Genomic DNA, 12855 nt, shown 5'->3' with positions numbered 1-12855 from the left:
CTAATTTATTCATGTAATATTTATATAAAATTTTTGTTTAATTTCAATTTACAAAAATGTTTTAGGTAATGATAATATATGGATATTCATAAGTCTTGCACATACAAATTAAATTTGACTAAATTTACTGAATTGTTTTGATAAATATTAATATAGAAAGGACAGTAAAACTTTATAGCTTCTTTGTTTAAAGTTAATTTGACAAAAAATAATAATAATATTGTCACATAAATTTATTTGTGATCAAACAACATTTGGCATACCCTATGTAGTACTGACACACAAAGCCTATGGATTCCCATTTAAGACTGGAGCTATACTATGTTTAAAAAATAATTTTTTGCACTATTGAACAAACCAAGAGTTCAGAGGTTCCCAGTTTGTCGAGCTCTATAGACTGGATGCGTGAGATGTGGACGCCCATCTCTCTGTGAATGCCTGAGCATTCGATGCAAGTCAGGATTCCAAGGTTGGTCGACAACCATTTGGGATCTGGAAACATAAAAAATAAAAATAAAAACATGAAAACAACAAGGAAACAAGAAAAAGCAACAAACACATTTTTACCACAAGGGGCCCTCGTTGGACTCATTATTTTAATGTTATACAAGATGGAATGGTAAATACTGAATGGAGTTTAATGTAGAGTACCATGTTATCATGTTTGGATGAGAATATGAGATGAACTGTTTGTGCATTGTTTGTGTGTTGGCAGCAAGTGTGTTCGTGGCTCCATGTGCCAGTGACGTCCCCTGAGCAGAACCAGTGACAGGACAACAAAGATAAAGGACACACACAGCAGCTAAATATAGATTCAGGTCTTCTCCAGCAGCTTTCTCTGCACGCTCAGTAAATCCCAGATGTACTTGTAGATTATTTCTTCTCTTCCAGACACAATCATTCAGCATCAAATTCATTCATACATCTGTCTGTTTAATAAGCGTTTCATTAAAGCAACCTGTTTTCAAACAGACTCGCTTGTGTAAGGAGTCATGCATGCATCTTGACACAGATGTCAGTGTTTAGCTCTCAGCTTTGGAGCTGAATAACAGCTCAACACAGCTCTATAAGCCTCTTACACAGTCAGAGCATCACCGGAAGCTTCAGTTCACAAGAATGTCAGTTCACAAGAATGGTTAATTTTAAAAAGGAATATGATGCAACTATGATGCATACTCATCCCACTTATTTCTATGCTACAGTCATAACTGCTATCAGAAATCATCCAACATTTTTTCTACACCTAGTGCGTAAAATGGAACCAACCCATAACGCCTTGACCAACTGCAGAGCAATGTGCTAACAACCACCCACAAAACCAAACCACATATAAGGAATGTAGCAACGTGCTAACAACCTCCTAGAACATCTTGATAGCCTCATAGCAATGTACAGTAGCAATGTGCTAACAATCGCCTAAAACACATTAGCAACTGCATATAAAAAGTAGCTATGTGCTTCGTGCTAACAAACAGATAGAACACTTTAGCAATTGCATATAAACAACCTCCTGCAAACAACTGAAAACAGCTACATGCTAATGTAGAACACATGAACTAATACATAATTAAATGAAAGTACTGTTCACACCAATGACTATATTAATAACTATAAGTGTCCACACCAACATTAACATTTTTTGCTTATTAATGTTATTGTTAGAGTGGTGATGTGGACTCATAATTAGAACAATTAGAACTTAATAGTTATTGATAGTTATGGACCGGGCCTTCATTCTCACATGACTCGTCATCTAACAGTAAAGCATCGAAAATATTTTCACTGATAAACCTGACAATGTATATAAACGTATTTCCCTGATTTATAAACTGTTCATCAATTCATATGTAATAACACATTAAAACTAGTGAAGATGTCCCAGGGGTCTTTCATGGGCCACATCTCTATCCTCTCGCAAAGAGAGAAAACAATGAATGTGAAAGAGGCTGATCAAATCATCCCTGGAGCAGCAGCCGCCCTCTCAGAACCTTCTGCACAGCTTGCATGAGCCAATTACATAAGAGAGTGATGTAACAGCACTCATCTGTCCTGACTGCCTGATCCTCACACTCACACTGCTGCTTCATCATGAGAGAGACCGATTTCACTGGTAATGGAGTGAGAAAAACAGAAATAGGGATTCAAAAAAGATTGAGTGGAGAAGAGACCCGAGAGGGGAGTCATACGAGGCAGAGTAACCTTACCAGACAGACAATTTTATTGTTATTTTCTTTTTAGACAGACAGGTAGACAGATATGCACCTGGAGCTCCACAATCACAGCACACTTCATTTCCGGGCATGCGCAGCACATCATCTATTATGGCTTTAGTGAGATCTTCCATCCCATCATCTCCTCCACCCTGCTCTCCTCTGAAGGCCATGTTAAGCGCCTCCTCCTTACTGTTAGTTAACACTGAGATCCATCTGTAGAGGCAGAAACGGTTTAGAGTTTAAGGTTTTAGAAAAGTAAATAATGTTAATTGTAATTGCATGATAACTGTACACAGTTGCTACTGTAAACCCTATAAATTTCAATTGCTGTTTCTGATTGGTCCATTGTTTTAAAACTGACACTGAAGTGCTGCGTAACAAAAGATGGACTACTTATTAATTGATAAGCTGTCTTAAAACTCTGCCATGTAATGCTGAAATATTAATGCACCAGCCGCTAAATGCTAAAGCAACATTTAAGCCCTTCTTTCAGACCCTGTTATTAATTTTTCTGCTTTTGTCCCTTAGCCATTTTTTTCCTAAAGCATGCCATGCCTCCATGCTAGCTAGATGATGAGACCAGCTTTTGGCTTTTAAAAGAGACTCCAGTCAATGTAGAGGTGAAAGGACTGCAGGACTGATGTATAAAGGGGTTATAGGGCCTCATTCTGATCAGCCTCTGTGCTTTTAAGAGCCATTTATAATGGCTTTAAATAACTCAGTCAGGGAGTTCTCTGGTGGACAGCAGGTGGCTCACAGCAGGTAAGAAGCAAAGCCAGTAGTTAAAAATACTTAAGACATGCTTTGAGATGGTAGATGCTTTTTTTTTGTGAGAATGCTTGTGTCTAAAGGAGTCTGTGAAATGTCATTGTGGTGTTAGTGACCTCAATGAGTAAATACCAACTTAAAACAATTGAACACCACTTCACAGACGTTTCACCACACAGACACACAAAAATAACCAAGCAAATGAGAGTTAAAATCTCAAACTATTTTTACGATATTTATTTGCCATAAAAAAAAAAGTACAATTTCACCACAGAGAAGCAAAGTTGTCTTCACCGCTAGGCAGATTGCTGTAATTGTTCATAATTGTTCATAAGGATATCCCATATTCAGCATATAAATAATTCTTAGAGGTCACTCCACTTACAGAGAAGTTAGATTACTAGTTTGTGACTTACAGATGCAAAGGGGTAAAAAAAAAAAAAAACATACATAAACACACAAAAAAAACTTTTCTTAGAGTCTTACATCATAAACTCCTGCTCATCTTCGGCCTGGAAGTGATATGTGCGGTTATCTGAAACATATGACAATTAAAATATCAGCCATCTGCATAAACATTAAGTGATTTCCACTAATTAAATACCAGAAGATAGTATTAAAATCATAAATCACATTAATGGTGCAATTAGACAATTATTTACAATTTTGACAATTTTCTTCCAAGATTCAATAGGGTAAAGTAAACAAACACATTACACTAAGCTACTAAATCACTCATGTGGTTTCCCACAGAAGAAACACTCCCTGTTTGTGACCGTTGACTCACGGGAAATGAGATCGAAGCACTTCCTGTCCTCAGTGCTGGGCTTGACCTGACATGTGAGCAGGTTGAGTTTGACAGGCTGCCTGTTTGACTGAAACAAAATGTGACAACAGCAGAAATGCTTGAATACTTCATATTCCTGCTATAACATCTCAAACAGTTGAAGGTTTTAACTACAGCTTTCAAGTGATTTTAAATTTCTGATGAAACGAATTCAAAGATGATATATTATTGTGTAAGACAATCATTTAACGTAGGGCTAACCCACAGATTGTGTGTGTGTGTGCCAGTCTGCCTGCGGTACTTTGAGAACAGAAAGTACTCTTGAACACCATCTGCACTATATTTTTCTAGTTTAAATACACACTAGACAGCTATCTTTGGTTGTGTCTTTTTTTTTCAGCATCTCATACTACACGTACCTGTGGAAGCAAATGGGTCAGAGTGTATTTGTTCATTACTAAAGGAGTAGAGCTTTTAAAACAATAAAACACTATTTTAAACACTAAATTAACAATCCTTCTTACAAAGAAACAATGATCAGAAAAAAAAATTGGTAGTAGCTTGCAAAGTTTGTGATTTGACTAAGAAACCTGATATAGGCTCAATCGAACAGTGATGTCCAAACAAGACAGGTTTCTGACTGAACAAAGGATGTTAAGAAATCCATTGCTCAGTAAAATGCAATGGGTGAAATCTAGGCATTTTGTATAGTTAATTTGCCACACTGACAATAGGAAAGCTTCTTGGTTTGAAACTGACTTCTGTGTGAGCTGTGCTTCATGAATCACTGAACTATTGGCAATGGACTTTTAGCTTGCCCGAGCCATGAGAGACATGTTTTATTTTATTTTATGTTTATTTAATGGGTTTTGGACTGTTAAACAGAAACACCCAACTACTGCAATGATAATGCTTGGTATAGCCAGAACAGTTCTTAATATAACTCTGATTGGATTCATCTGAAAGAAGAAAGTCAAATACACCTATGCCTTGAGGGTGAGTAAAACACTTGTTAATTTTCACTTTTGGGTGAACTAACCCTTTAAAGCTATGGTAGGCAGTTTCTGCATTTACAATATATTTCAATAGGTAAATGTAGACTACTTCACTAAAAGGTACAACATATTAAGAACACTTTCAACTTGAAGTTTAGCTTACCTGTCAAGATTAACTCTGCTAGTTTGTTGTATAGACTGAAACCGGCGGTCGAACGATATATCGCCAAGGCCGATATATCGGCTGATATTTGCCATTTTTCAAATATCGGCATCGTCCAATAAGTCTTTCTGCTTGGCCGATGTGTTCGAGGTGCACCAGACTTTTATTTTGAGAGCACACAGTGCTCACACTCTCTCTCTTGTTTACGGTCATTGTTAACAGTTTTTAACTGTCTAATTTGAATCGAAGTCTGTCTAATAATCAGATAGAAAGGTTAAACAAAGGAATTAAAAAAATATTATAATGATTGCTTTTATATTATTAGTAATAGAAAGGCAAACATTCTAATACTTTCTCATTTGCCATCAGCATTGAGCAAATACACATTTATTTAATTTAAACAAATCTATGAATTACTAATGAACATTTAATTTCATAAGCCTGGCAAACTTAGTCAAATCCAGCTGGAAAGCAGGGGGGCCGATAGCCGATATAAAGCAGAGATTATTTTTTAAATTATCATAATTAAAATTTAAGAAATTTGAAATCATCTGACAATGGATTAAAAAATAAATGTGTAAAAGAAACATGCTTATACTTTAGATGACAGTATATTTTACAAATAAATAAATACTTAATAAAAATATAATATATAATATATGGTAAAATATATATATATATATATATATACACACACACACACACACATACATATATAATGGCTATTTATAATTTTGGCTTGTACTTCCGTAATGGTATACATTTTTTTTTTTTTTACACCAGCTAAACTAAATGGACTGAATTCAATGACAGGATGTGAACAGACTTCAAACCAGTACAAAAAAAAGTGTCTTGAAAAAAAAAATTTATAAAAAAAAAAAAAAAAACGATTATTGTCCTACCCTACCCTAGCTTTAAAAAGGGACATAGGGGGATGGCTAGGTTGTTATGGAGACATTCAGACAAAGTTCAGAAAGCTGATGAAGTCTTTTCACTGTAAATGTCAGACTTCAGTTTTATTAGGCTGATTATAGGATGTCATGGTTTATAGTAAACCAAGTAAATCACAAGAGTGTGTCCGAGTTACTCACAGTGGCATGAGAGATGGTAAGAATTCCTCCTTTAACTGAACACTTCCTCCTCTGCCACACCTTCCTCAATCTAGAACACAACAATTATATACTGCATAACACCACTCATAGCAGAGAGCAAGATCTCAGGTTGACTAGACATCACATCTAATTTGGGCATATGTGTGTGTGTGTGTGTGTGTGTACCCATCACTCTTTTTCAGCAGATAGCCTTTCTTCTCACTGCCAAACTCTTTGTTTCCCTGCAACTGGTGCATACTGTAGCCACCCTGTTTGCTCTGAGAGTCCTGCACAAACACACACATATGGTGCTTTAAACAGCTATATGCAGTCACCAATCCAAACAAACACTGTATGCACAGCATTTTCATATAATACATGAAGATTTTTCAATATTTCTCAACAGATTTGCAACCTTTTAAAAATCAGATTTATCTGACAGCCACTTATTTATTGTGCACACACACAATGATCTCCATCACATACACACTTCATGCTGCACATGCTGAACACTTACTCTTCTAGACTTCAATCCACACAGGAAGCGGGTGAAAGACACATAAGAGAAGGTGTGAAAAGCATGGTAGGCTATATGTGTTGGTTTTGTTAAAACATTTAAATGCACTACAGCATACTACTCTATGATTGTACAAACTTACAGTCTTGTCTCTCACTACGTTACCATAATTAAATGCAAGTTTGTTGATGACAATGTGTTAGCACTTAAAACAAACATTCAATGACGAACTACTTATTAATTGTCATTTATTTTCCTTATTAAACATGACAGAGTTAGCAACTTTTCTCTGAGCAACCAGTGGGGCACAACACTGGTTACCAGCAAGCCCGATTTCATACTGGCTACCAGCATGGTACAGCACTGGGCACTCCCTCTCACACTCTCCCCTGTACAGGTCGAGCATTATGGAGGGTTTATGCATTAGATCCACATACGTACAGCAAAATTAAACTCTTCAGGTTTCTTTCTGCATGATGTCATGCCATTAAAGAATCTTCTAAAATACATAATTTTAAACACTGAATATATTTACATTTACATGGGGTAAATATGTAAATGTAATGAACTTTGGAATAATTTAACCCCAAACAAGTGACTTGATTGACTTTTTCAAACTAGTTTTGGGCAATTAAGAATTAGCATTTGTCCGAAAACTGAGCCCTGAGGCACACCACATTCTGCACCTACCTCCTTTTGTTCCAGCTGTAGAGAGGATTTAATGAGATCCCTTAATGCTGTGAGCTGCTTTTTCTCTTCATCTTGTGTTTGTTTTATCTACATCACACAAAAAGCAAAAAGAACTTGTTACACAACTGTAACACACACGCACACACACAGTATTAGGGGTTACCAAGTCCAATACATAAAGTAAACGAATGGTTTTACCAAATCAAATACATTTATGTTAAAGAATGAAGTACATACATTGTAAAGATCAGCTGCTAATTTCTCTATGTACTGCTTTAGTTTATCTGCCGTCTTCAAGCCGTCTTGGAAAAAGCTGGGGAAAAAACCAGTGGGGCACAACACTGGTTACCAGCAAGCCCGATTTCATACTGGCTACCAGCATGGTACAGCACTGGGCACTCCCTCTCACACTCTCCCCTGTACAGGTCGAGCATTATGGAGGGTTTATGCATTAGATCCACATACGTACAGCAAAATTAAACTCTTCAGGTTTCTTTCTGCATGATGTCATGCCATTAAAGAATCTTCTAAAATACATAATTTTAAACACTGAATATATTTACATTTACATGGGGTAAATATGTAAATGTAATGAACTTTGGAATAATTTAACCCCAAACAAGTGACTTGATTGACTTTTTCAAACTAGTTTTGGGCAATTAAGAATTAGCATTTGTCCGAAAACTGAGCCCTGAGGCACACCACATTCTGCACCTACCTCCTTTTGTTCCAGCTGTAGAGAGGATTTAATGAGATCCCTTAATGCTGTGAGCTGCTTTTTCTCTTCATCTTGTGTTTGTTTTATCTACATCACACAAAAAGCAAAAAGAACTTGTTACACAACTGTAACACACACGCACACACACAGTATTAGGGGTTACCAAGTCCAATACATAAAGTAAACGAATGGTTTTACCAAATCAAATACATTTATGTTAAAGAATGAAGTACATACATTGTAAAGATCAGCTGCTAATTTCTCTATGTACTGCTTTAGTTTATCTGCCGTCTTCAAGCCGTCTTGGAAAAAGCTGGGGAAAAAAGAAAAACACTGAATTAACAGATTTTTCATATTGAAACCAGCTATCAACAAAGGCTGTACATATTTTTTCAATACAATCAGGAATTATAGACGTTCAACACAACACAGAAACCTGCAAACACGATAGGCTGAGTTAATAAGTAATAATGTCATTAGCACATTTAACTTATCCATGTTTTGAAATAGACCTGTAAAGTTGCCCAAAATAATTCTTAGCAACGCATATTATTAATCAAAAATTAGGTTTTGATATAGTTACGGTAGGAAATTTACAAAATATCATCATGGAACATGATCTTTACTGAATATTAAATAAAATATAAATCGATCATTTTGACCCATACAGTATATTTTTGGCTACTGCTACAAATATACCCCTGTCACTGAAGACTATGGTGTTTTTGTGGTTTTGTGGGCCAGTGTAACAAATACTGACAGATGACTAACACGGTGCCAACACTAACAACCTGTCAAGAGTGTCCGAGTCAGATTGAGTCAGTGTGCTTATGTATGAGGTTTTAGCATGAATCTGCATTTGAGTGACCTTGAGTTTTTTTAGCAAATTAAATAAAAAAAATAAAGTGTGTGTGAAAGTTCACAAATGTTTATGAAAAAAAATATGTTTTGTACATTTGTTACTTTTTAAAAAAGAAAACTGAATTATCTGTCCTTTATGTCATTATAGCTTTTTGTTCAATTTATGAAGAATCATAATATCAGTGCAGATATATGCATAATTACTGTATTACATGCACCAGGAACTTTTCTATTTCTCATAAGTCTAAGTTTCAGAAATCACACAGAACACAATTACACTGCTAAATCAGCACGAAAAAACTAAAATTATGCATTAAAAATTTTTAATTAATCAAAACATTAACTTTGACAGTCTTATTAATGACCCATCACAATCTTGAAGTGCAGGATAAGCTTGCAGGTTTCTGCTGATATATCAACAGGGTAAAGACAACACTAGCTTAAAATAACCTTGACTTTTAGACTGAAGAAAAAAAGTGCTATACTTTCGGTTCTTTCTTATAGCTCATCCCTTTTTCAGACCTTCAGGCCAGTGACATTTGCAAGGTAACATGGATCAATAACACTTTCTGTATATAGCATTAACACGTGAAGTATACATTTATGCTGACCGTTCGACAAACTAAACAGATGTATTACCTTAAATAGATGACAATAGTTAAATAGTATATTGAAATGTCACTTACTTGCACTGGGCGTGGTAATACTTGATCAAGTTCTGAAGGAGGTCTACCCCTTTTTTGGTCTTTATTTCATTCACTTTGATTAGGTACTGTAGAAACAAACATACTTTGGTCACAGCAGAGTTTAGAAATCTCAACAGTAGAACAAATTAAATTAAATTATTGTAATATATATATATATATATATATATATATATATATATATATATATATATATATATATATATATATAAAGTTATTCGAAATAATCATTCTAGGGAAAATAGCAGGTCCCTTCCATAGCACATATTTAAATGTAGCCTAAATGTTTGTAGTTATACTTTTGTTATATTAGAAGCAACTAAAGAGGACAACAATTTCACCTTCTAAATCTGAAATCTGCCAAAGAACATGCAGTGACAAACCAATCCCACAAAACAAATGAATTAAACATCATTGTAATCCCGGTTTAGCCTAGAGTGGTAAAATCCAGAATATCTTGCAAAGTCATGCCAGCTAAAAATTGTTTGCTCTGCTCAGAAATTTAATCCATCCTTTTGGTCCCTGGTATGTCTGAATATATCCTGGGGTGAGATTGCACATATTCCGCTTATCTTAGAGTGTGAATGCATTTGTGCATAACTTTTGATTCCTATTAATTAGTTTCCTAATTAAGTTACAGTGTGTGAACATCTTTGTTTTCATAAAATGCATGTAGTAGGTGTGTTGTATGTGTTCACTATAGTTTGTAATTTCTTTTGCTGCTTTCTGTATCTGAGTCACCTTTCTGTAAAATGCATTATTCATTGCTCTCATCTTTAGATTTTATTGAAAATTACATGCCTAGTTGAGAACTCATGTGTATTCTCATGTGTAACCACTAAGAAAGGAAAACTGGGAACATCCAATTACATAGGATTGGTAAAATGTCTAGACAATCATGAATTATGTCATAGACTTGCAGCAGTCTACCAATGCATTCTCTACATTAATGCTTAATTAAGTGGAAAATTAGGGAATTCAATTAAATATTAGATTTTGTCATGCCATTTGGTCCAATACATTTGAAAGGCAACCTGAGGTTATTTTTTTCCAAAGATACATAACATTAAACCTACCCCTCACAAACCCGTAATGCAGAATGAAATAAATTCAAAATGCAATTCCTATTGACAAATACTATTCATTATCATGTCAAAAAAAACAACAACAAAAAAAAAAACTAATGAGCAGTCAACACTGATGATTATGAACCCATAAAACAAACATTTATATCCTAATCTGAGCCATATGCTCTAATGCTAAGAGAATCTTTCAAGATGTAAGATAAAAAGGCCATTGGCACTGACATGGCAGCAATACACAATTCTGATTTATGTTAGGAGTACCAATCACAACAGCTGGCGATGTGACAGAAAAAAGTTCTCACTGATCATTGCAAAAATATTACCGTAGTGATAATGTACAGATATCTCTGCTGCCCATACAACAAAATATTTTGGGTTGTGAGAGCACTAGTAGAAAAAAAAAAAACTGACCATGTACACGTATAAAATATAGATGCTAATTAATTTTCTGTTTAAAAAAGTGTTTATTCCAAGTAATTGAATTAATTCATTAATATAGACATATAATAACGGAAATAAAAACAATATCAACTATGGCATATTTCTGGTGAGGAAGACAGGTTCTCCAACCGAATGCAGTACAGACCTCACACATCTGTAGTTGGAAAAGCCTCCGTTCTTTCTCCATCTCTTCAGCGATCTCAGCACCAGTGATCTCTGTTCGGATCATCCCATGCTGCTTGGCGTGCTCACGTTTTTCCTTCTCGATCTTTGTACTGTTAGATTGTAGGAAATTTGATCATGAAAAGCAATAAAATTTGTATATTTAGAACAAACTCATCTCAGCTGACAAATAGAGTCCTGTTTTATTTCATATTATTCCCAGATAACTGTAAAATGCATCTGATAATTGCAACAGCCCACAGACAGAAAGTAATCGGTATGAATGGACAAATGTGTATACAGAAACACTCAGCTAACACGCATAAAGCAAACTTACAACTTGGTTTCATAGTCCTTCCATGCCTTGTCAAAGGGTTTTTTCAGGTCCTGAGAAAAAAAAAAAAAAGGAAAAATAGTAATGAGCCAGGTGCAGTAATTAGACTCCCTCATGTTTACAACAAAACAGATGTCACACCCAAAATCCAATGACAGAGACAGAGCTGAGTTAACCCATGTACATGTGTGGAGGGATGATATCTTTCCAGCACTAAAGTAAACAGCAGATTAGGACTGTGACAGCCTCATCACATCATTAATGTGCTGAATATCTGGAGCACCAATCATAGATATGACCATTACTTGTGGTAAATGACAGATCCATTAGTAGGCTCTAACTGACTACTGGTGTGGTAGCAAGACTGCAGATCTTCTGATAAGCCAGAGATCAGAGATAGCAACACTTTACCGCACTCAGTTTCAGTGCATTAGATTAAGACCACAGCAGGTTAGTTTAGTTTGTAACATCGGTTAATCGTTAACCTTAATGTGTCTATTAGAGCGGATGTGCAAAAGCCAAAAAAAAATTAGAAATAAAATCCTTTCGCACCCAAATTATGGGGATTTAGTCTGAATAACCGTGCATGCGTGCATACAGTACGAGGACGAGCGAGCGGGGGATTGGCTTACATGTCATTCTGTACAAATCTAAATGTTTGCATATTCGCAATGTATTTAAATGTTAAACTGTTATTTATAATGTGAACTAGGCTTGTACTTTACACGCATTCGCATATAGGTGTAAAAGATCATCCTCTACACATGAGCAAAAATGTTATGGCAGAACAGCAAAGTGGACAATTACACTATGGTCTATTTAAACTGATCAGTGTAACCTTTCATATGTTTGGTTGATTGTATTTTATGTTGATAATAAACAGACTGAGATGTAAGTTTGGTCCCACTTTATATTAGCGGGCCTTAACCACTATTTACTTACATAAAAAAATAAGTACAATGTACTTATTGTGTTCATATTGTATTGTAAAACACTTTAGCTGCTATTGAGGTGGGATAGGGGTAAGGTTAGGGAGAGGGTTGGAGGTATGGGTAAGTTTAAGGGTGGGTTAAAGTGTAAAGTATGGGTCAACAGTGTAATTATAAATGTAATTACAGAAATTAAATACAGATGTAATTACATGTAGATTTATTTTTTAAATATAAGTACAATGTAAAAATACGTATGTACACAATAAGTACATTGTACTAAATTATTAATTAAAATGTAAGTACATAGTACTTAAGGCCACTTAATATAAAGTGGGTCCGTAAGTTTGTAAGACAAATATGAGGCAGGGCAAAAACTTACTGCATGATGGTACCT

The 12855-nt window shown here is 35.2% G+C and overlaps 1 protein-coding gene across 5 annotated transcripts in view; it reads right to left on the bottom strand.

Annotated features, from left to right (window-relative positions):
* asap1b (ArfGAP with SH3 domain, ankyrin repeat and PH domain 1b) overlaps positions 1–12855 on the bottom strand; it is a 77097-nt gene that overhangs the window by 15185 nt on the left and 49057 nt on the right. For 3 of the 5 annotated variants that reach the window (XM_026201174.1, XM_026201172.1, XM_026201175.1), the window contains exons 7-18: positions 11533–11582; positions 11179–11308; positions 9490–9575; positions 8180–8255; positions 7943–8029; positions 6535–6543; positions 6204–6304; positions 6018–6087; positions 3769–3856; positions 3468–3516; positions 2263–2426; positions 359–492 (exon numbers count right to left, since the gene is read on the bottom strand). In XM_026201174.1, the coding sequence (XP_026056959.1) occupies positions 359–492; positions 2263–2426; positions 3468–3516; positions 3769–3856; positions 6018–6087; positions 6204–6304; positions 6535–6543; positions 7943–8029; positions 8180–8255; positions 9490–9575; positions 11179–11308; positions 11533–11582 (1044 nt within the window). The remainder of the gene's footprint in view (positions 1–358; positions 493–2262; positions 2427–3467; positions 3517–3768; positions 3857–6017; positions 6088–6203; positions 6305–6534; positions 6544–7942; positions 8030–8179; positions 8256–9489; positions 9576–11178; positions 11309–11532; positions 11583–12855) is intronic. The other 2 variants (XM_026201173.1, XM_026201176.1) reach the window with 1 other exon arrangement.

This window comes from Carassius auratus, chromosome 24 (genome assembly GCF_003368295.1).
Source record: "Carassius auratus strain Wakin chromosome 24, ASM336829v1, whole genome shotgun sequence".
Lineage (NCBI taxonomy): Eukaryota > Metazoa > Chordata > Actinopteri > Cypriniformes > Cyprinidae > Carassius > Carassius auratus.
Note: the sequence above shows the minus strand (reverse complement) of the source record. Positions and strands in the feature narration are given on the sequence as shown.